The sequence below is a fragment of the Scyliorhinus canicula genome, chromosome 10, assembly GCF_902713615.1.
Source record: "Scyliorhinus canicula chromosome 10, sScyCan1.1, whole genome shotgun sequence".
Classification (NCBI taxonomy): Eukaryota; Metazoa; Chordata; class Chondrichthyes; order Carcharhiniformes; family Scyliorhinidae; genus Scyliorhinus; species Scyliorhinus canicula.
This window is the reverse complement of record NC_052155.1, coordinates 4,856,765-4,881,389: the sequence shown is the minus strand read 5'-3', so window position 1 is coordinate 4,881,389 and position 24,625 is coordinate 4,856,765. Positions and strand designations below refer to the sequence as shown.

At 49.5% G+C, this 24,625-nt stretch overlaps 1 protein-coding gene across 1 annotated transcript in view; it reads right to left on the bottom strand.

Annotated features, from left to right (window-relative positions):
* Positions 1-24,625, bottom strand: part of LOC119972898 (laminin subunit alpha-3-like) — a 412,206-nt gene that overhangs the window by 245,165 nt on the left and 142,416 nt on the right. The window contains 4 exon segments of the mRNA XM_038810443.1: positions 8,295-8,351; positions 12,502-12,639; positions 17,817-17,951; positions 19,678-19,815. Of these exon segments, the coding sequence (XP_038666371.1) occupies positions 8,295-8,351; positions 12,502-12,639; positions 17,817-17,951; positions 19,678-19,815 (468 nt within the window).

Here is a 24,625-nt window from a genome sequence, read left to right as displayed (position 1 = left end):
CAGCCTCTCCCCCCCAGCCCTCTCCCCTCCAGCCCTCTCCCCCTCAGCCCTCTCCCCCCCAGCCCTCTCCCCTCAGCCCTCTCCCCTCAGCCCTCTCCCCTCAGCCCTCTCCCCCTCAGCCCTCTCCCTCAGCCCTCTCCCCTCAGCCCTCTCCCCCCAGCCTCTCCCCCCCAGCCCCCCCCCCCCAGCCCTCCCCCCCAGCCCTCTCCCCCCCAGCCCTCTCCCCTCAGCCCTCTCCCTCAGCCCTCTCCCCTCAGCCCTCTCCCCCCTCCCATCAGCCCTCTCCCCTCAGCCCTCTCCCCCCCAGCCCTCTCCCCCCAGCCCTCTCCCCCCAGCCCTCTCCCCTCAGCCTCTCCCCCCAGCCCTCTCCCCCAGCCCTCTCCCCCCAGCCCTCTCCCCCCAGCCCTCTCCCCAGCCCTCTCCCCTCAGCCCTCTCCCCTCAGCCCTCTCCCCCCAGCCCTCTCCCCTCAGCCCTCTCCCCCCAGCCCTCTCCCCCAGCCCTCTCCCCTCAGCCTTCTCCCCTCAGCCCTCTCCCCCCAGCCCTCTCCCCTCAGCCCTCTCCCCTCAGCCTCTCCCCCCAGCCCTCTCCCCCCCCAGCCCTCTCCCCCCAGCCCTCTCCCCTCAGCCCTCTCCCCCCCAGCCCTCTCCCCCAGCCATCTCCCCTCAGAACTCTCCCCTCAGCCCTCTCCCCGTCTGCACTCTCCCCTCAGCCCTCTCCCCCTCTGCACTCTCCCCTCAGCCCTCTCCCCTCAGCCCTCTCCCCTCAGCCCTCTCCCTCAGCCCTCTCCCCTCAGCCCTCTCCCCTCAGCCCTCTCCCCCCAGCCCTCTCCCCCAGCCCTCTCCCCTCAGCCCTCCCCTCAGCCCTCTCCCCCCAGCCCTCTCCCCCAGCCCTCTCCCCCCAGCCCTCTCCCCCAGCCCTCTCCCCCAGCCCTCCCCCCCCAGCCCTCTCCCCCCAGCCCTCTCCCCCCAGCCCTCTCCCCCAGCCCTCTCCCGCCAGCCCTCTCCCCCAGCCCTCTCCCCCCAGCCCTCTCCCCCAGCCCTCTCCCCCAGCCCTCTCCCCCAGCCCTCTCCCCTCAGCCCTCTCCCCTCAGCCCTTTCCCCCTCAGCCCTCAGCCCTCCCCCCTCAGCCCTCTCCCTCAGCCCTCTCCCCCCTCCCATCAGCCCTCTCCCTCAGCCCTCTCCCCTCAGCCCTCTCCCCCCCAGCCCTCTCCCCCCAGCCCTCTCCCCCAGCCCTCTCCCCCAGCCCTCTCCCCTCAGCCCTCTCCCCCCAGCCCTCTCCCCCCAGCTCTCTCCCCTCAGCCTCCCCCCAGCCCTCTCCCCCCAGCCCTCTCCCCTCAGCCCTCTCCCCCCCAGCCCTCTCCCCCCAGCCCTCTCCCCTCAGCCCTCTCCCCTCAGCCCTCTCCCTCTGCACTCTCCCATCAACCCTCTCCCCTCTGCACTCTCCCCTCAGCCCTCTCCCCTCAGCCCTCTCCCCTCAGCCCTCTCCCCCAGCCCTCTCCCCTCAGCCCTCCCCTCAGCCCTCTCCCCCTCCCAGCCCTCTCCCCTCAGCCTTCTCCCCCCAGCCCTCTCCCCCCAGCCCTCTCCCCTCAGCCCTCTCCCCCAGCCCTCTCCCCCCAGCTCTCTCCCCCAGCCCTCTCCCCCAGCCCTCTCCCCCCCAGCTCTCTCCCCTCAGCCCCCTCCCCTCAGCCCTCTGCCTCAGCCCCTCCCCTCAGCCCTCTCCCCTCAGCCCCCTCCCCTCAGCCCTCTCCCCTCAGCCCTGTCCCCTCAGGCCTTTCCCCCTCAGCCCTCTCCCCTCAGCCCTCTCCCCCTAGCCCTCTGCCCTCAGCCCCCTCCCCTCACCCCGTACCGCGACCCACACCCCCTCCAACTGCCTAACCATGATGGTGTATTGTGTGTCGCAGGGCCATGCGGTGACCAACCCGGAGCACATGGCAGACACCACCCGCATCCAGCGCCTGGACGGCCAGCCGACACAGATTAACTGGGCGTCTCTTACACCGCACCCGGCCAGCGCCTGGGCGGCCAGCCCAGGGGGACTCTAGCAGCGATGGGGAGGGCAACAATAGCCCTTCGGCCCAGTCCAGTGACGACATAACGACGCAGAACACCAGCACACAGGGCACAGACAGGCATGAAAGAACACAACAGGACACCACCACAGAGGGGACGGACATACAGAACATGGCACCTCAGGGGACCCTGACCGCAGGTCCGATGGACACCGAGGTTGCGTCACAGCTGTCCCCTGCACCCTCCACCACCACAGATACTCTCACCTCGGTTGGCCATTTTAGTTGTGAGGCTTCTGGGACACTAACTGGTGAGCACCACACAGCCGCTCCGGTACAGCAGGTGGAGGTAGGGAGCAGCCGATGGGCCGGATGGCCGGACGGCAGCCCAGTCCGGCAAACATCTGCCACCCAGACGGGTCCCGGGATCCTGGAGTTCCCCCCGCCCACCCATAGACCCGATGCAGTCAGGGACCCAGGGGCGTGATAGTGTAACGGCCGGTTTCCAGCACCTTCAGCAGTCAGTGGCCCAGTCCCAGCAGCCCATCGCTGAGAGCATCAGCGCCATTGCCCGGGTGATGGACGGCATTGTACAGGGCCAGACAGGGATGGCCAACTCCCTGAGCTCCAGACCCTGGTCGATACTAGCTCGGGCCTCCAGGACTGGCAATGCCAGGTGATGGTGATGCCCCGGGTGCTGGATCCACTCGCACCCCCATCCCATGGAGAGCCCCGGGGGCCACCTGGAGGGGGGGTGCCGGAACCCCGCGCCACCTCGGACTTCCCCCCCCTCCCCCCCACCCCCGTCCGTTACTGTCCCTGATGCATCTGGTGGGCAGCGGGCAGAGCTCTAATCCTAACTAACCCTCCTGTTGCCGACCATCCCCCATGTCCCGTGCACCTGCTTCCCCCTCACCATCCCCCCCATCTGGAGAAGAGCTCCCCTCCTCCTGACCATCCTCCTCCTCCAGGACATCGCCCCTCTGCTGGGCTATGTTGTGCAGGACGCAGCAGACCACGACAATCCGGCCGACCCTCTCCGACGGGTACTGGAGGGCCCTCCCAGAGCGATCCAGACACCTGAAGCGCATCTTCAACAGCCCATAGCACCTCTGGACCACACTCCTGCTCGCTGCATGGGCATCATTGTAGCTCCGCATCGGTCTGTAGCCTCATCAGGCACGACCGCTACGGATAACCCCTGTTGCCCAGCAACCAGTCCCTTGAACGTGGCGGGGATGAACGACTGGGACAGTATAAATGCACACTGCCAGGGTACCTGGCGCAGACGTGCAGGATCATCATCCTGTGGTCACAGACCACCTGCACGTTCATTAAAGACGTACCGTTCCTGTTCACCCACATGACCCTTTCCTCCGAGGTGGCTCCATCGATCGCCCCCTGCACCATGGGTATCTGAGCAACAGCGGCGAAACCCGCTGCGCGGGCATCCTGGTGGGCGTGGTCCACAGGGAACTGTATATACTGGTCCGTGATGTCATACAGGGCGTCGGTGACGGCCCGGATGCACCTGTGCACCGATGGCTGGGAGATGCTGGACAGGTCCCCACTGGGCGACTGGAACAACTCCGTCGCGAAGAAGTTGAGGGCGACCGTCACCTTGACGGCCACCAGGAGGGCATGTCCACCCCTGGTCCCATGTGGTGCCAGGAGTGCCAACAGAAAAATTTAAAAAATGAAAATCGCTTATTGTCACAAGTAGGCTTCAAATGAAGTTACTGTGAAAAGCCCCTAGTCGCCACATTCCGGCGCCTGTTCTTTCTCAGGTAAGGAGACCAAAACTGCACAAAATTTCCAGACGTGGTCTAACAAAGGCCCTGTGCAGCTATAGTAAGACATCCTTGTTCCTGTAATCAAATCCTCTGGCAATGAAATGAAAATCGCTTATTGTCACAAGCAGGCTTCAAATGAAGTTACTGAGAAAAGCCCCTCGTCACCACATTCAGGCACCTGTTCGGGGAGGCTGGTACGGGAATTGAACCGTGCTGCTGGCCTGCCTTGGTCTGCTTTAAAAGCCAGCGATTTAGCCCTGTGCTAAACCAGCCCCAATGCCGACTAACATACCATTTGCTTTCTTAATTGCTGGCTGTACCTGTATGTTTGCTTTCAGTGATTGGTACACAAGGACACCAGATCCCTGTATTTATCAACATTTCCCAATCTACCACCATTTAAATAATACTCTGCTTTTCCGACCAAAATGGATAATTTCATATTTATCCACATTATCTGGCATCGGCCATGTGTTTGACCACCCACTTAACTTGCTTAAATTACCTTGAAGCCTCTTTACATCCTCCTCCCCACTCACATTCCCTCCTAGTTTTCTGTCATCAGCAAATTTGGAAATATTAGGGGCTGGAATCTCCGTCGGCGGGATCCTCCACTTTGCCAGCAGTGCATGTCCGCGGATTTCCTGACGGCGTGGTGGTGCCCACAATGGGGAAACCCCATTGGCTGGCTGCTGGGACGGAGGATCCTGCTTCCGGCGGGAACACGCCGTACCAAAAAACGGGTACGGCGGGATGGAATATCCCGCCCTAGATCTGGTTCCCTCTTCCAAATCATTGATATATATTGTAAATAGCTGGGGCCCAAGCATTGATCCTTGTAGCATTCCACTAGTTATTCCTACTCTCTGTTTCCTGTCTGATAACTAATTCTCAACCCCATGCGCTTTAATTTTGCACACTAGCCTCTTACGTTGGATTTTATCCAAATCCAAATCCACCACATCCACTGGTTGTCCAAAAAACCTGTTCTCCAATACTATGTTGTGGAGATGCTGGCGTTGGACTGGGGTGGGCACAGTAAGAAATCCTACAACACCAGGTTAAAGTCACTAGCTTTCGGTTACATTTACCACTCTCCAATCTGCCAGGACTGTTCCAGAATCTTTTGGAAGATGATAACCAATGCAACCACTATTTCCATGGCCAACTCCTTTAATATGTTTGGATGTAGATCAGACCTTGGGGATTTATTTGCTTGCAGAGCCTTTAATTTCCCCAACACTGTTTTTTCTAGTTGTACTAATTTCCTTCAATTTTTCCTTTACATTAAACCCTTGATTCCTTAGCATTTCTGGGAGGTTATTTGTGTCGTCCTCCATGAAGACTGACCTACGGTAGTTGTTTAATTGCTCTGCCAATTCCTTGTTCTCTATTATAAATTCTTCCATTGCGGCTATAAGGGACCTACATTTGTCTTCACTGATCTTTCCTGGTTTATATACTGTTAGAAGTTTTTACAACCTGATTGATGTCATTTGCAAATTTACTCTCACATTCTATTTTTCTCCTCTTAACCAATCTCTTGGTCCTCTTTTGCTGAATTCCAAACTTCCCCCAATCCTCAGGCTTGCTACTTTTTCCAGCAATATTGTAGGGTCATCATTCTTTCATCCACGTTTTCCCCAGGTTATGGGAAAGGGAACCTTGTGTAAGATACAGGCTGTCGGTCCCAAGACCAGAAAGGACAAAACTTTTCTAATACTAAACCAAATCCAACCCCACCCGACAGAGACGGTGAACACCTCATAGCCGGCTCCCAATTGGCTAAGGAGACAATGACATCCGCCGGTTTGATGTGATCAAGGAGACGATAGAGCCGATCGGAAGGCAATTCACATGTCATATAATATTCCAGAGCAGGAATTTATTTTATTCTGCAATACCACCATCAGGGGCTGGTTTAGCTCACAGGGCTAAATCGCTGGCTTTTAAAGCAGACCAAGCAGGCCAGCAGCACGGTTCAATTCCCGTACCAGCCTCTCCGGACAGGCACCGGAATGTGGCAACTAGGGGCTTTTCACAGTAACTTCATTGAAGCCTACTCGTGACAATAAGCGATTTTCATTTCATTTTCATTTCATAGACGAGGTGCAGGAAAACAATACACACTGGAAAAAAGCTTTCTGTCCAGGTGACCAATAGATTCAATTTGTGGGTTTGTTTTCACCATCTGGGTAGATCAGGCAGAAAATGGTATCACTGGGGTCAAGCCCTTGGAGTGAAACAAAAAAAGGAACACGAGGCGTATAGTTCGACAAGATCAGTATATCAGAGCAATGTTTCGCTCTCTCTCTTGCCCTTCCTCCACAACCAGACCAAAGGAAGTTGTATCCCCAAGAAACAAGTACAACCCCGAGGTATTTGACCAGAGGTGACAGGATGGGGTAAATGTTTTGTGGAATATTCAACCCAACGCTATGTGGCGAGACAGCTCACACATCTCCTGAACAAACCTGAGGTAACTTTGGGGGTTTAACAATCATGAGTAAGGGAACCCAGCGGGGCTGTGTTCAGTAAAGTCCAAGGTGAAGTTATTTGTTTTGTTATCAGCCACATAAAAATGGTTAGTACTGGTTGTGCCATATTTAGAATCAGTGTACTCTAATTATTCAAAACTTGAAACCTGTGTCGATTGTATTAATATTCCCTAATCAGTGCGGTTCATCAATGGAAGCCCAGACTTTTGAGCATAAATGAAGGAGTTCGGTCATGACCAGAAAGGCTGAACGACCCCCACACCTTCGGAAACACCCTACAATATGTATCTTTAATTTCCTTTGTAAGCCATTGTTGGCTACTTTTCCTGTTGTGCTTTTGTGTCAAAAAGGAATGTGTAACTGTTCCAATGCCTGGATTTGTTCCTTAAATATTAGTCATTGCCTATCTACTGTCATGTCTTTTAATGAAGTTCCCCCAATTTATTGTAATAATTCACCCTTCATACCTAGTTTCCGAGTTCACCTTAGCCAACTTGCCTTCAAAACCTCATAGTTACATTTATTTAGGTTTAAAACACTAGTCATGGACTTCCCTCTTTCAAACTGAACATGAAATTCTATCATGTTGTGATCACAAAATGTTGCTTTACTATGAGGTTATTGATGAATTCTGACTCATTGCACATTACCAGGTCTAAAATAGCCTTCTTCCTGGTTGACTAGAACCTACAGCTCTAAGGAATTATCCTGAAAACACTCAGTGATGTGACACATGCTCAGGCTGGGGTCTCCTTCATGCCCCTTTGATGCGACCATCAATTCACTCGAAACATGAGTAGAAGTAAACCATGGCTTTAATCAACTTAGAACAGTGCCTGCCTGCGACTGAACCAATACTGAGAACTGCCTACAGGTCGACTGCTCTTTATACCTCTCTTCAAGGGGAGGAGCCATGGGCGGAGCCCATACATGCCCCAACATGTTCCCCTATGGATAATGCCATACAATGGCCCATTGGAGAAGCCCACAAGGGCAACAGCACAGATACAAATACACTGGTGGATTATTGGTATAATGCATTCACCACACCCTTGCCCCTCTCCTCTATCCTCTATCCTTCTGATGCTTGGTGCTCTGCCCATCCTGTGCATTCTGTTGCCCCTCACATATACTGTCTTGATTTATGAGGGTGTATCACCCACTTCCTGCTGCACCCTTCCTGGTGCTCGGGTGGAGTCCGGACAGCCTTGCCCTTCATTCTGTTGATGACCGACCGACCCACCCCCACCCCCCCCACCCCGCCCCTTCCTTGAACTGGCAAAGTTCTAATCATGGATTGCTACAACCTTTCCTTCAACACGGGAACCCTTTCAGCTCTGAACACCCTTTGCACTTCCCACCTTGGTTAACTTTTCATGCCTCACCAACTCACACTCGACTTGATCCGTATCTGCCTTTAACCAGTCTGAGGCAGACAGCTCCTGAAAGATTGCTGCCTCCACAAAAAACTGAGGCAGTTAAAAGACAGGCTTTGAATGACTTCAATGGGCCTGAACACGGATGCAGGCAGGTTCCCAGGTTTACCTTCCCCCCCTTCCTCGTGTCACAAATGGTGATGTCGGTGCCATTTGTTTCAGCTGCCGGGATCCATTCAGACCCGATCCCAGTAATGTAAATCCGGCCCCTGCACAGTGCCAGGGAGTGTTGTTGCCACAAGTAGATAACATAACTTGCAATTCACAAGCACTCGTAATAACAATATTCAGATTTTCCCCTCTGCACAAGTCTGCTGGTGTTTTTCTAAACTTCACTTGAAAGCACATTTGTGTAAATCATTACTGATTTGGTCTCGTGCAGCTGGATCTGAGCCAGAGCAGAAACCAGAGACGTGGAAGATCCTTGGGGGCCGTAACCATTGGTAACAGTCCATTAACTCTCAGCATGGGGCAGATCTCTGCAGCAATCTCACTTGTACCTGTGCCAAAAATACATTGCAAACCCGCGTACTTTAACTTCAGAAACACAACAAATACTTACAAAATGAATCGAAGGAGAATGATTCGCTGTACCAGCTGAATGGCAGTCAGTAACTGAAAAGAATACCACAAATTAGGAACAGAAATGTTCAATAACATTAAATACCTCATAACATATGTTAAACATCACAGAGTGCCTCTTACTCTGCAGCCACGCTGACATTTGGCCTGGCGGAGTACCGATGGTTATGCTTTTGATGCAACGACAGACTGATAGAATCGTACAGGACTGAATGAGAATATTCAGCCCCTCAGGCCTATTCTGCCATTCAATCAGGTCCTTTGGTTTTGTGACACTTAATCCCCTTACCAACAAAGATCTATGAATCACAGTTTTTATATTTTCAATTGATCCCCTGCCTCAAGTTTGTTTTTGGAGAGACCTTCAGATTTCCATACCTCATGTGCAAAGAACTGTTGTCTGACGTCACCCCATGAACAGTCTAGCTCTAACTTTAACATTACTCCCCATTGTTCCAATCTCTCCCCACCAGTGGAAATAGTTCCCCTCTGTCTTCCCAATTCCTTAAATCATCTTAAACTGATCAACTAGATCACCTGTTAATTTCCGATACACAGGGATGAAAGCTCAATGATGTCCAGAACATTTATGAACACTGAACCCAGAGGGGACACAGGAAACACTTTTTTTTACATAGCATTTGCGATCTGGAATGTACTCTCTGAAAGAGTGCTGGAAACAGATTGAACGTAAACATTCAAAAGGGAATTGGGTAAATACTTGCAGGAATATGTTATAGCCATTAGAACACTTGTATTGATAATCGTACCTTTAACATAATAAAATATCACAACGCCTTTCACAGGACCATTATAAAACAAAATTTGAAACCGAGACATAAAAGGAGTTATGAGGGCAAGTGACCAAAAGCTTGATGAAAGAGGCAGGTTTTAAGAAGTATCCCAGAAGTGGAGAGTGAGGAGGAAAGGAGGAGAGGTTTACGGAACGAATTCTGGAGCTTGGGGACTCAGGCAGCTGGAGGCACAGCCGCCAATGGCGGACCAACTAAAATTGAAATTGAATAAAATTAAAATTGGCAACAAATCCCAGCAGATGGTGTGATAATGGTACATACAAAGTGAATATTTTGTCAGTTTATTCCTTTTAAAAAGATGAATATGTGGCAAGAATCAAGTTAAGGTTAAGAAGCGCAAGTTCTGCTGGGAATATGGAAATGCCATCTGTGGAATACAATTGGTCATCATTAAATATTCTTTGGGCAGAATTTTCCGACCCCCCGCCGGGTCGGAGAATTGCCGCGGAGCCGCGTGAATCGTGCCACGCCGCCCCGATGCCAGGATGTAATTCTCCACAGAGCGGAGAATCGGCGCCAATGGGGCCGGCGCAGTTCCGGTTGGGGTATGCGGCGACTCTCCAGCCTGGGCCGGCACACCGATTCTCCGGCCCGGATGGGCCGAGCGGCCGTCAACAAAAAGCCGAGTCCCGCCGGCGCCGTTCTAACATCCTCTGAGCCGGCGGGACCTCGGCGTTAAAGGGTCCGGGGGCGGCCATGGGAGGGGAGGGGGGTATGACCCTGGGGTGGGGGGGGGGGGGTCTTCCGTAGTGGCTTGGCTCGCGATCGGGGCCCACCAATCGCCGGGCCGGCCTCTCTGTCTGAGGGCCTCCTTTCCTCCGCACCGGCACCTGGATCCCTGCACCATTTGGCATTGGGGCCAGCGTGGGGAAGTAGGCCACTGCGCATGCGCTACCTGGCGTCGGCCCAACTGTGCATGCGCGGACCCCGCGGCGCCGGGTTCACGCCGGGATCGGCAGTTGGAGTGGTGTGGGCCGCTCCAGCACCGTACTATCCCACTGTGGACCAGAGAATCGGGCCTCGGAACGGGCGCCGACGCCGGAGTAAAACTCCTGTTTTTATGCCGGCGTCGGCACTTAGCCGCCCGATGGGAGAATCCCGCCCTACATGTCCGTTAGATTAATAGCTGCCGCCAATGAAGGAGTTCACAGAGATTTATTTCTTAGATCTATTGCCTGTTATTATGGATCTCCCTAAGAGAATAGGAAAAGGAAATTTTCATCAAGATATAAATTGCATGTTGATGAGAGTCATGGAATTATTGGGCACGATTCTCCCATGCTGCACCGTACCGGAGAATCGATGTTTACGCCATTTTCCCAACCGGCGGGAACGGCTTCACCGGGATCTGCGCCGCGACCGTCGGAGAATCCGCCGAGAGGGCAATCGAGGCGCTTCACACAGGCCCCCACTATTCTCCGGCGCGGATGGGTCGAAGTCCCGACGGCGTGACCCCAGGTCACGCCATCGCCGTTCAGCCCTGCAAAATTAAATCGTCAGCGAGTCGTGCTGGCTGACGAAGCGGAAGAGGGAGGTAAGTAGGCGGGCCCATCCTGGCAACCAGGAAGTAGCGTCCGCAGCCGGTAATGGGGGGAGGGGAGGGGGGGGGGGGGGTGGTGGGGGTGGTGGTGGATGGGGTGGGCGGAGTTGTTCATGCAAATTTATATATTAATGCATACATTAAATGAAACCATTGACAGGTACAGTGATCCATTGGCTGGGCAAGGAATCTAGAATACCTTCTTGAAAATAAAATATGATTAAATTAAAACTTGTGACTCAATTGTTGAACCAAATGGTGTGGAGACAATGCAGAGAGCTCTGTAGATGGAGAAGAATGTAAATCAGAGACTGCTGGATATGCACAACTGCCCACTCAAGGGGACAGACCTTGATCTTTTAAGACTTTGCAGAGATTCACTGCTTGGACTTTGGTTTTCAGTTTGTGGCATCACCACCTGAGCCGTTGATCTACGTTCAACTTTCTAAATTATCTATCTACTGAAATATATTTGCTTCCTGTAACATTTACAACACTGTATCAAACCGTGAGAGATTAAAGTAGCTATGGTGTAAAGGCCCCCCCCCCCCCCCGTCCCATTGCGCCCCCATCCTCCCCATTCCCCCATCCCCTCCCCGGCTCCCCCCTCCCTCCTCCCCTTCCTTCCTCCCCACCCACCCCCCCCCCTTATATGGGGCGCGGCGTCATCGTGGCGCCACGATGACGCTGCCGCTCCAGCGCTCCGCACACCGCATTCCTCGCAGCACCACTGCTGACCCCCTCCCAGGCAGTGAATTGGCCGCTCCGTAGGCCCATTTGTGCCGTCGTGGAGAATCGCCCCCATTGACCACAGAAAGAGGCCTTTCAGCCCATTAGAACTGTGTCTGCTGTTTGAAAGATGGTAAGAGGTTTAACATTTATTTTAAACGGTATGGAGTATAGAAATAAGGAAGTCTTGCTAAAACTATACAAGGCACCTGGAATACTGTGAGCAGTCTTACACCCCTTATCTAAGGAAAGATATACCGGCATTGTCTTCTGAGGAGAGGTTGAGTAGATTGGGCCTGGACTCATTGGAGTTCGGAAAAGTGAGAGGTGAACTTATTGAGACATATCGGATTCTCGTGGGGCTTGACAGGGTCGATGTTTCCCCTCGTGGGAGAGTCCAGGAGCAGGGGGCATAATCTCAGAGTATGGGGAGGAATTTCTTCTCTCGGAGGGTAAAGAATGTGTGGGATTCTTTACTGCAGAGGCCTGTGGAGGCCGGGCCGTTAAAAATGTTCAAGGCTGAGATAGAGAGATTTTTAATCAGTGTGGGGATCAAGGGTTATGGGAATATGGCAGGGAAATGGACTGGATTGGATTGGATTTGTTTATTGTCACGTGTGCAGAGATACAGAGAAAAGTATTTTTCTGCGAGCAGCTCAACAGATCATTAATTGCATGAAAAGAAAAGGAAATAAAAGAAAATACATAATAGGGCAACACAAATTATACAATGTAACTACATAAGCACCGGCATCGGGTGAAGCATAAAGGGTGTAGTGTTCATGAGGTCAGTCCACAAGAGGGTGATTTAGGAGTCTGGTAACAGTGGAGTTGAGGATTATCACATCATATCAGATCAGTCATGATTCCATTGAATGGCAGAACAGATTCAATGGGACGAATGGCCTGCTTCTGCTCCTACACCTTATGGTCTTAAGGCGACCTTAATCCAGCAATCAGCTGCACCCATTGAAAATCTCCTGATTTAAGTTTAAATTAATCACACCAAAATTAGATCTTTTATACAGGATTATTTTAATTGTAACACACAAGCAATCTCTCACAGGAGAGATACAACAACAATAATAAAGTTTGTTACCTTGACAAGTAGGGAAGTTGTAGGCTCCGGGGACACAGGTATCGCACCGCTGTCCAGTGATATGTGGTCGGCAGTGACACTTTCTGGTGATCTGGTCACATTCAGAATCATAAGAGCCATCAGCAGAACACTCACATGCTGTCAAAAGAGAGTAAAGAATGTTCACAACATTACTGAAAAATAAATCAAACACTTTGACCGAGATTTTCAGCCGCCTCTGCCAGCCGCTCGAGCCTCCAGTGTGGTGATCTGGGAACAGCGGCACACAATAAAACTGGAAATGTGCCCTGGCCTTTTACAAAAAGTGTGAAGCTGGATTCCCCGAGCCTCGGCGGAATCTCGTTCGGCACGGGGGCGGAGAATGGGCATTCCCGCGGGAATCGTGGCCGGCGGCCGCTGAAGCAATTCTCCGTGGCCCCTCGTGAGAATTGCTTCAGCCATGAGATTCAATGATTTCTGTCTACAAATTTGTTTGATAGAGATTTCCCATCACTTTGTTCTTTGAGCGGTAATTTTAGAGCTGGAATCAGGCCTGAAAGAACAATCCCTTACTTGACTGGTGCCGTCAAAATTAGGCCTTGGGCCTGGTTTTCCTTGATCCAGCGAAGTTCAGCGTGCAGCAGCAATGTCATCAACTCAGCTCGATTGACAATCAGGCTGAAGACAGGAGGAGGGAGCCGAGGGGGTGGTGAAAACCAGATCATAGGGTGAGGGGGAGAACATCTGCATGGCTGCATGTAACCCTGGTTTCACTGGGATCCTCGGGGGAAGAGCACTCTGAGGGGTAAATCTCCCAGTCTGCCCGCTGCAGGAATTGGCCCGGGCAACACTGACAATTTAACAGACTATTAAAAGGCCTGTTGATCTCGGGCGGGAATTTCCACTCCCAGGTGGGCGGGATCTGAAAATCTCGCATTTAGAGTGGGAGCCTTAAACAACTGTAACTTAACGGGCTGGATTCTACAAAAATGGGGCTCTGTGCCTCCGTCAGGGTCAGAACTCTGGTGTTTCTCCTACCTGCAGGGGGCTTGCAGGGCCCCGGAGTGCTCCTCGCACCTCTGGCTGCCGGTACAGGGCCCTGCACTTCCGGTCGAGAATCTGCGCATGCACACGGAGGTGGCTGCCCCGTGTGACATGAACTCGCACCGCGGACCGTGATGGAAGAAGTAGGTCCCCTGAGATCGCGCACGTCCGCGGACCGGTGCCACCCGATCGCTTGCCTGGCCCTCCATGCCCCCCCCCCCTGCTGAAGGGTCGTTCACCCGCCCCCCACCAGGGAGGCCGCGAACTGAGTCCGCAGCCGCCACCCGAGGTTCCCGACGGCCGATACGTGGTTAGAACTACACCGTCGGGAACTCGGCCGGTTACCCTCGGTCAATCGCGCGGGGAGGGGGGTCAATGACCCCCCTACCCGCACCGAGTAGACTGCTCACGCAGGGGAATGGGTGAATTTTGCCTAATTTTGACTGCACCAGTCAAGTAAGGGTTTGTTCTTTCAGACCTGATTCCTAAAATTCTCTAAAATTACCGCTCAAAGAACAAAGTGATGGGAAATCTCTATCAAACAAATTTGTAGACAGAAATCATTGAATCTCATGGCACAGCGAGGGACTGTCCAGCTCACCCTGCCTGTGCTGCCCCTTATTAATCTTTCATTGGCTGAGGGTGTCACTGGCTGGGACAACATTTATTCCCCACCCCTAATTGCCCTTGAGAAGATGGTGGGTGAGCTGCCTTCCTGAACACCTGCAGTCCATATGGTGTAGGTACACCCACAGTGCTGTTAGAGTGCAAGATCCAGGTTCTTGACACAATGACAGTAAAGAATAAGGAATATAGTTCTAACTCAGGATGCTGTGTAGCTTGGAGGGCAACTTGTAGATAAATGGTGATGTTCCCATGTACCTCTTGCCTTGTCCTTCTAGATGGTAACGGTTCTGGTATTGGAAGATGCTGTCGAAGGTGACTTGGCCAGTCGCAACAATGCATTGTGTAGATGGTACACATTTCTGACCCAGTGTCTGCTACTTGCATGCATGAATGTTACCTGCTATCTATTAACCCAAGCTTGAACATAATCCAGGTCTTGCTGCACGCAAGCATAGAGTGTTTCATTATGTCAGTAGCTGCAAATCCAACTGAGCAATGGGCAATCATCAGCGAACATCTCAAAATCTGACCGTATGAAATGGAGGGAAGGTCAATGATAAGGTAAATGAAGGTATTTGGGTTGAGGACACTACCCTTGCAGTGGGGTCCTCAAACTGATATGATTGACCTCCAACAACCACAATGAGCCCTGCTACCCCTGCTCTTTCCCTATGGTCAGAACATTTTGTCTTTCACCTTCTGAAAAACAGTTGTCTCTATTCTCTCAGATTGACCAGCCACCCAAAAACCAGCAACAAATCCATGAAGCCTGAAGATATGAACTGATTGTGGGCAGCGAGGGGGAAGGACATAAAGAGAGGTTAGGACTGAGGGACATCCTGCCAAAATAGAACAGGGCAGAGGGTACAATTGGCAGCTATTTGTGTTCCAGATACATGGAGGAGGGAGCAGGGCTGGTGCAGAGTAGCTAGAGTGGACACTAAATGCCAACAGGGAGGGTGAGAGATGGGAATACAACAGAAGGGAGGTCATCCAGGGATAAAAGTATATATAAGTATATAGAATAAAAAAACAACTTGGATTGATATCGTGCTTTTAATGCAATAATCATAAAGCTGCTTCAAAAGCGTGTTATTGGGCCAATGGAATAGACCGTGGAGGGATTTTAAAACAAATGTTGAATGTGAAGTGTTGCTGAACTAGAGCCCGTGTGGGTCAGTGAGTACAGGGGATGATGGGACTTGATGAGAGTTAGGATATAGGTTGCAGAGGAGGTTTGGCTCATCAGTTGGGTTGAATGATTCTGCAGGTGGCTAAAATCATGAAAACCAAGCCAATAAACGGGAATTTAAAGAATTAATCTGAAGCAATGGATTTCATCACACTTAGGGTTAGGATTAGTGGGTGGGAGGAGCTTCTTTAACACTGGCAATATTTGCTTTTGCCAGTTCTGTAAGTTCATTGCATGAAAAAGTGCTAAAGTATTTATCTTTCTTAAAAGTCATAAACTAAATATTATGCGAGATTCAAGCACATGGACTGCACAATGGTTATAAAACAGGGATCGTTTATTCCACTGGCAGCAAATCTTTATAAACATGCCTGGAAAAGCATAGCTCAGCGAGATTAACTATTTATAACGGACATTCAAGGCTGACACTCCAGGTTTACCCAGAGAATCTAACTCTAAGCAGCTGGCTTGCAGTGTCCAGGTGATTCAGAAGCCCTTTAAAAATGGCAAGCGGGACCCAATCCTGGGATTCTCCCCACCATTCCCATTCCCATTTCCAGCAATTTTTACAGGTAAGGATGTGGGCCCATTTATAGCTGGGGGAGGCAGTGGCGCAATGGTACTGTCACTAGACTAGTGATCCCGAGACCCAGGGTAATGCTCTGGGGACGCGGGTTCAAATCCCACCAGGGCAGATGGTGAAATTTGAATTCAATAAAAATCTGGAATTAAAAGTCTAATGATGACCATGAAACCGTTGTCGATTGTGGTAAAGACTCATCTGGTTCACTAATGTCCTTTAGGGAAGGAAATCTGCCATCCTTACCTGGTCGGGCCTACATGTGACTCCAGATCCACAGCAATGTGGTTGACTCTTAAATGCTCTGGGGGATGGGCAACAAATGCTATCCCAGCCATCACCACCCACATCCCATGAACGTATAGAGAACTCCCCTCATTGCAGGATTGGGAAGTTTAAACCCCGTCCACAATTATAGTGGAGTCAGACCCCTTCAGTGAGTAGGCCTCAGACAAGACTAATCCCAAGTGGAGAACCAAAAGAAGCAGTCACCTGCTGCTGGAATTCTTTCAGTAACACTCGAAAGACGAAAAAAAAAGTTCTTTCAGTTCCAATAATGTTGTAAATTTTACTGTAGTGATTGAGACCTCTCGTGTAATATTCTGAAGTAACGTAAACCCCAGAGTTCTTTTAAAATGGGAAAAAAATCAGCAGCTGCCAATTATAGAAGAAGAGAGCCCCCACCTGAAATTCCTTGATTGACAGGCCATCTGGTGTTGCTTAAAGAGACTTAGCAATGTGTTTATGCACCTATGTACAAATGGAAATTTGGGGAGGAGTTGACATAATGGTATGTGGTCACTTGACAAGTAATCCAGAGACCCACAGTAATACTCTGGGTAAAAACAGAAAATGCTGGATAAACGCAGACCTGGCAGCATCTGTGGAGAGAGTTAACTTTTTGAGTCCAGATGGCTCTTCTATGGAACTGGGTACCTAGGTTCAAATCCCACAGATGAAGAAATTTGGATTCAATAAAAATTCTGGGGCTGGATTTGCTGATTGCTGAAATCGCGTTCATCGATCTGCTGGAGAATGCGTTTTTATGCTGGAATTTTATTTATATTGGAATTTTCCAATGCTCTGGCCCCTCAAAAACGGAGTACTTGAGGAGTACACCGCACACCATAGGGTCGGCCTCAGGACATCACCCGAGGCCCTCCCCTGATGCTCCGCCCCCGATCAGCCGAGTCCCCGACGGTGTGGGGTGCGTGTTCTCACAACTTTTGGGGACCTTGATTGGCGGCTGCGGACTGTGTCTAGCCCCACCACAGTCGGGTGGGGGAGCCATTCCGCTGGCAGGGCTGACTTTGGTGGGGTCTGGGGGCATCGGAGGGGGTGGTCCGGGTGTGGCGAGGGGGCGTTACGGGGGGGGGGGCAGTTTTTGGCAGGCTGGGTCTGCCCGCGGCCGCGCCATGTCGTATGGTGCAGCTGCCGCAGGCCACCGCCATGCACATGCGCGGCCACTCTGTGGCCATATCCACAGGTAAAGCCACGGGGGCTTCACTCGGCATGGCTGCCAACCCCCCCACCAGGCTGAGCATCGGTGCGGGGGACGCGCCAACTTTTTGGTCGTAAGACCAGACAGACCCTGCGGACATAGCCGCAGAATCAGAGAATCCAGCCCCTGGCATTAAAGGTCAAATGAAACCATTGTCAATTGTCGCAATAACCTGTCTGGTTGACTAATGTCCTTTAGGGAAGGAAATCTGCCGTCCTTACCTGGTCTGGTCTACATGTGACTCCAGACCCACAGCAATGTGGTTGGCTCTTTACAAAATAGCCCAATACATTGGTGTTCAAGTTGGTGAATGCCCACATCCCATACATAAATAAAACAATCACTACATTTTAGTCCAGAATGCTTCAGTTATTAAGAAACAAAACTCTTACCTTGACAGAGTGGGAATGAGTGATATCCTGGGTGACACTGTTCACACTGATTGCCAGCAAATTCGGCCTGACAGAGGCACCTCCCAGAGTCATCACAGAGTTCAGGTCGAGTTCCAGCATTGTTACAGTGACACGCTGTAAAATGTTCAGCTCAAAGTTTAGGCGATACGATAAAGAACAACAGGAAATGCTCATTGTAGTAAACTAATCTCTTTAACACCCAGTTACTGACATGCTTATACTCCTTCCAAGGAGATGAAATGGCATTCCTGAAGAACCAGCTAGAACCATTAGGGCACGCACGGTAGCATTGTGGATAGCACAATTGCTTCACAGATCCAGGGGCCCAGGTTCTATTCCCGGCTTGGGGAGTCTGCACATTCTCCCCGTGTGTGCGTGGGTTTCCTCCGGGTGCTCCGGTTTCCTCCCACAGTCCAAAGATGTGCAGGTTAGGTGGATTGGCCATGATAAATTGCCCTTAGTGTCCAAAATTGCCCTTAGTGTTGGGTGGGGTTACTGGGTTATGGGGATAAGGTGGAGGTGTTGACCTTGGGTAGGGTGCTCTTTCCAAGAGCTGGTGCAGACTCGATGGGCCGAATGGCCTCCTTCTGCACTGTAAATTCTATGATAATCTATGATTTCCTGCCTATCAATTTAGTATGTTTGTATGTTTGTAACTGATTCAAAGTCAAAGTTCAAATTGTGTGTTAGAGATAGGAAAGTGGTGGTGGCATGACAGAAGTAGCATGGAGTTCCATAGGTTCAAACATGATTTGAGGTCGTTGGTAACAAAATCAGAGGGAAGATGAGTTTTTGAGTTATTATGATCTAGAATGGTCAAGCCTGAAAGGACAGTAGAAGCAGAATCAAAAATAGTAAATTTCAAAAAGTTGGGGAAAGTGTTACAGGGTGATTAATTCAATAAGTCTTTGAAAGAGCAGGTGCAGACTGATTGGCCTCCTTCTGTGCTGTAAGATGGGTCAAACAGTGTTTTCTTTCCCAGTGCTGGTGGAATGTGACAACTTGTATTTATTTTCAGGTGCAAAGTTTCTGCAGCTGGGTCGAAACCACGATGACCAAAGGCCATTCAGCCCATCCTGATTGATCAACCCAACAGTCATTCTTTGTTCTCCCCATCCCAACCATGTATGGTTGAAGGATAAATATTGGTCTAGTGTCTAGGGAGAACTTACCGGCTCTGCTTCAAAGCAGTGCCATGGGATCCTTTCCTCCCAACTGAGATGGTTGATCGGCCTTTGTATTGATTTCTCATTTGAAAGATGTGTGTCTACTTTCTGTGTTGTTATCATTCTGGCTCCATAATTATACCATTCAACACTGATAAGTTAATCATTAATCATAATGGTGATTGCCATTAATGATCTGGACTTTATTAGTTTTGACACATCTCTATTCAGAGTTTAAATTCTCCTTCTGAAGAGGAGTATTAAAAATAAATCTAATCTGATACTTAAGATTATGAGAGTGAGGGGCTGGTTAGGCACAGTGCTAAATCGCTGGCTTTGAAAGCAAACCAAGGCAGGCCAGCAGCACGGTTCAATTCCCGCACCAGCCTCCCCGAACAGGAGCTGGAATGTGGCGACTAGGGGCTTTTCACAGTAACTTCATTTGAAGCCTACTTGTGACAATAAGCGATTTTCATTTTCATTTCATTTCATTTCAAATGAGAAGGGTGAACTGTTGTTTGTAACACAGTGAGAAGTCTTACAACACCAGGTTAAAGTCCAACAAGTTTGTTTCAAACACCAGCTTTCGGAGCACTGCTCCTCAGGTGACATCATGTTGTTTGTAACTATAACTAAATAATATTCTCTGAGCAACAGTAGTAAATGTTACTTACGCTCACATAAGGGGAACCGAAAATATCCCACTGAGCAGCTTTCGCAAAAGTAACCTTGAAATCCACTTCGACATAAACACTGCCCGGTGTTTGGGTCACACACTTGATGCGTCACGCCAGCACTGTAACATCGGCATTCTAAACAAATATTGGATAATATTGAAGTGCTGCACTCAACAGAGAAATGGTCTTAAATCACTGAAGGCACGGCATAGCCAGCACAGAGATACGCACAGCAACTCTTAAATACCCACTGGAAGCGACGTATTCAGATCAAGGGGTAATTAGGGATGGCCAACAAATGCAGGCCCTTGAAGCATCACCCATGTCCTGTGGGAGATTTTTTTTTAAAGTACTGCAGCCAATCCTTCCTGAGCTTGAACATACCTATGACCAAGGAGTAGGCCATTCGGCCCCTCAAGCCTGCTCCACCATTAAATAGGTATCATGGCTGATCTGGCATAACCTCAAATCTGCATCACGCTATCCCCAAAACCTTCATCCCCTTCTCCACCAAAAATCTACCGAGCTCTGCCTTAAAAATATTCAAAGACTCTGCTTCCACCACCCTTTGAGGAAGAGAGTTCCAAAGACTCATGATCTCCTGAGATAAAAAAATTCTACCGGATCTTCGTTTTAAATGGATAATCCCTTATTTTTAAACAGTGACCTCGAGTTCTAGATTCTCCCACAAGAGGAAACACCCTCTTCACATCCACCATGTCAATACCCCTCAGAATCTTTTATGTTTCAATCAAGTCGCCTCTTACTCTTCGCAACTCCAGTGGATACAAGTCTCACCTCTCCAACCATTCCTCATAAAACAACCCATCCATTCCTAGTATTCATCTGGCAAACCTTCTCTGAACAGCTTGTCACCCATTACAAGGGACTTTGTGGAAGATAATTCTTGGGTAGGGTGTGTGGACAGTCTGGATCATGTTAACGTCGAAAAGGAGGTGGTATTGGGTCTTTTAAAAGATATTGAGGTAGATACGTCTCCTGGGCCAGATGGAATTTATTCCAGAATATTGAGGGACGCAAGGGAGGAAATTGCTGGGGCCTGGACTGACATCTTTGTATCCTCATTGGTTACAGGTGAGATCCCAGAGGACTGGAGAATAGCTAATGTGGTACTGCTGTTTAAGAAAGGGAGCAGGGATAATCCTGGAAACTATAGGCTGGTGAGCCTCACGTCAGTAGTAGATAAATTATTGGAGCGAATTCTCAGGGACAGGATTTATACCCATTTGGAAACAAATGGACTCATAAGCGATAGACAGCATGGTTTTGTGAAGGGGAGGTCGTGCCTCACTAACTAGATCGAGTTTTTTGAGGCGGTGACAAAGATGATTGATGAGGGGAGGGCAGTGTATGTTGGTAATGCATTTTGGTAGGTCCAACATAGTGGGGAAATATACTGTAAATGGCAAAACTCTTAGAAATATAGAAGGGCAGAGAGATCTGGGCATGCAGGTCCACAGATCTTTGAAGGTGGCAACACAAGTGGACAAGGTAGTCAAGAAAGCAGACGGAATGCTTGCCTTCAATGGACGGAGCATCGAGTATAAAAACTGGCAAGTCATGCTGCAGTTGTATAGAACCTTGGTAAGGCCGCACTTGGAATATTGCGCACAATTCTGGTCGCCACTACCAGAAGGATGTGGGGGCTTTGGAGAGGGTGCAGAGGGGGTTTACCAGGATGTTGCCTGGTCTGGAGGGTGTTAGCTATGTGGAGGGGCTGAGTAGACTTGGACTGATTTAATTAGAAAGACGTAGATTGAGGGGTGACCTGATAGAGATCTACAAGATTATGAGGGCATGGATAGAGTGGATGGGCAGGTGCTCTTTCCCAGAGTGGAGGGGTCAGTCACCAGGGGATGTAGATTTAAGGTCCGTGGGGCAAAGTTTAGAGGAGATGTGCGAGGCAGGGTTTTTACACAGAGGGTGGTGAGTGCCTGGAACGCATTGTCAGGGGAGGTTGTGGAAGCCGATACATTAACGGCGTTCAAAAGGCATATTGACAAACACACGGATAGGATGGTTATAGAGGGGCATGGCACAAGGAAGTGCTGAGGGTTTTGGCCAAGGTTGGTATCATGACCGGTACAGGCTTGGAGGGCTGAAGGGCCTGTTCCTGTGCTGTATTTTTTTTTTGCTCTTTGTTCTATCCATCCTTAAATAAGGTGACCAACTGTACACTTCAGATGTGTCCTCACCAATGCCCTGTAGAACTGAAGCATAATTTCCTTACTTCTATATTCAATTCCCCTCACAATAAATGATACCATTCTTTTACCTTTCCTAATTACTTGTTGTATCTGCGTACTAGTGAATTGTGATTCATGCACTAAGACCCAGATCCCTATTTCTTACCATTTGGATAATATGCCTCATTTTTATTCTTCCTACTAACAGTACCTTCAATTCTTTCATCCGAGTTACTTATATATATTGTAAACAGTTGAGGTCCCAGCTTTGATCCCAACACTCCTACATCTTGCTAACCTGAGAAATACCCATTTATGCCTACTCTCGGTTTCCTGTTAACGAGCCAATCTATCCATGCCTATATGTTACCCCCATTACCATGAGCTTCTATCTTACGCAATAACCTTTGATATGGCACCTTATCTAATGCCTTCTGGAAATCTAAGTCCAGTACATCCAATGGTTCGTCTTTACCAGCAGCATGTGTTAATTCCTCAAAGAAATCCAGTAAGTTGGTTCAACATGACTTCTCTTTCACTACACCATGTTGGCTCTGCCTGATTACCTTGAACGTATCCAATTGCCCTGGAATAACATCTTTAATAATAGCTTCTAACATTTTCCCTATTACAGATGTTAAGGTAACTGGCCTGTAGTTTCCCACTTTCTGTCTCCCACCATTTTTGAATAATGAAGTTCCATTTGCTATCGTTCAATCTAATGGAGCCTTCTCCGAATCTAAGGAGCTTTGAAAAATTAAAACCAATGCATCAGATAGCGTACTAGACACTTCTTTTCAGACCCTGGGATGAAATTCATCAGGACCCAGACACTTGTCAGCCCACAGCTCCAAAACCATTATCATGAGCTTCTATTTTCCGCAATAACCTTTGATGTGGCACTTCTGTGGTAACCAGTGCCACTTATCTTGGTTTATAGCTGCATCTAGGATAGAACTCCTACACTACAGAAGGAGGCCATTTAGCCCATTGGGTCTGACCCTCTGAAAGAGCACCCTACCAGGTACCGCTCCCCCACCTCACCAGTACATCTTTGGACACTAAGAGGCAATTTAGCATAGCCAATCTACCTAATCTGCACATTTTTGGACACTAAGGGGAAATTCAGTGTGGCCAATCCAGCTAACCTGCACATCTTTGGACTGTGGGAGGAAACCAGAGCACCCGGAGGAAACCCACGCAGACACGGGGAGAAAGTGCAAACCCCACACACACAGTCACCCAAGGCTGGAATTGAAGCCGGGTCCCTGGTGCTGTGAAGCAGCAGCGCTATCGTCGGTGCCACCGTGCCACCCCATGATGGATGCCAGTACAAAATTGCTGGTATCCTCTTTAGTGAAGACTGATGTAAAATTACTATTCGATTAATCTGCCATTATCAGTTCTCCATTTTCTATAGGACTAATGCTCACTTTGCTAATTTCTTTCTTAAATATTTTTATATTTCTAGCTAGCTTTCTCTTATACTCTAATTTTCACTCCTTATTAATCTTTTCGTCATCCTTTGCTTATATTCTGTCCAATCTTCTGACTCACCAACTGTTTTTCCACAATTATATACCTTTTCTCTAAGTTTGAATCTACTGTTAACTTCTCGAATTAATCACAGATGGTGGGTCTGACTTTGGAGTTTTCTTATTTGTTGGAATGTATTTATTCTGTACATAAATGTCACTGCATCTCTATTGGCCTATCCTTTGACCCAATTTGCCAACTCACTTTGCCAGATCAGTTTTCATGCCCTCATAATTGCCCCTATTTAAGTGTAAAATCAACAGACCAACTCCAGTCTCCCTCAAACTGAATGTAAAATTCAATCATTGAATTAATTAATCCCATCTGGTTGCACAATACCAGGTCTAGTGTAGCCTGCTCCCTGGCTGGCTCCAGAACATGAACATTTTCAGGGCAGGTGAGAATTATAGGAGGAAAGATCATTCTGAAGGAATTCTATAGCCCTCCTTCCAAGAGGTGACCTGTAACTAGAGAATGGGTCAGAATTATTCAGTATGGAGCACAGTGTGCTACATAGCTGGCAGCAGCGTGGGGTCAGTTCCTGTACCGGCCTCCCCAAACAGGCGCCGGAATGTGGCGACTAAGGGCTTTTCACAGTAACTTCATTGAAGTCTACTTGTGACAATAAGCGATGATTATTATTATTATGATTTCAATAAAAAACAGAAAACAAAGGTAATCTTCCCAAAATGTACACAATTTTGCTCCATGCAAATTAGTTGGCAACCAGAGAAACATAGAAAATAGGTGCAGGAATAGGCCATTCGGCCCTTCGAGCCTGCTCCTCCATTCAATGTGATCATAGCTACTCATGCAAAGTCAGTATCCCACTCTCGCTTTCTCTTCCTACCCCTTGAACCCTTTAGCCACAATGGTCATATTCAGTTCCCTCTTGAATATATCCAACAAACTGGCCCCAACACCTTTCTGTGGTAGAAATTCCACAAGTTCCCAACTCTCTGAGAAAAGAAATTCTTCCTCATCTAAGTCCTGAATGGCTTACCCCTTATTCTTAGGCTGTGACCCCTAGTTCTGGACGTCCCCAACGTCGGGAACATCCTTCCTGCATCTAGCCTGTCCAGTCCCATCAGGATTTTATGTTTCTATGCGATCCCCTCTCATTCTTCTAAACTCCAGTGAGTACAAGACCATCGATCCATTCTTTCTTCATATGTCAGTCCTGCCATCCCGGGAATTAGTCT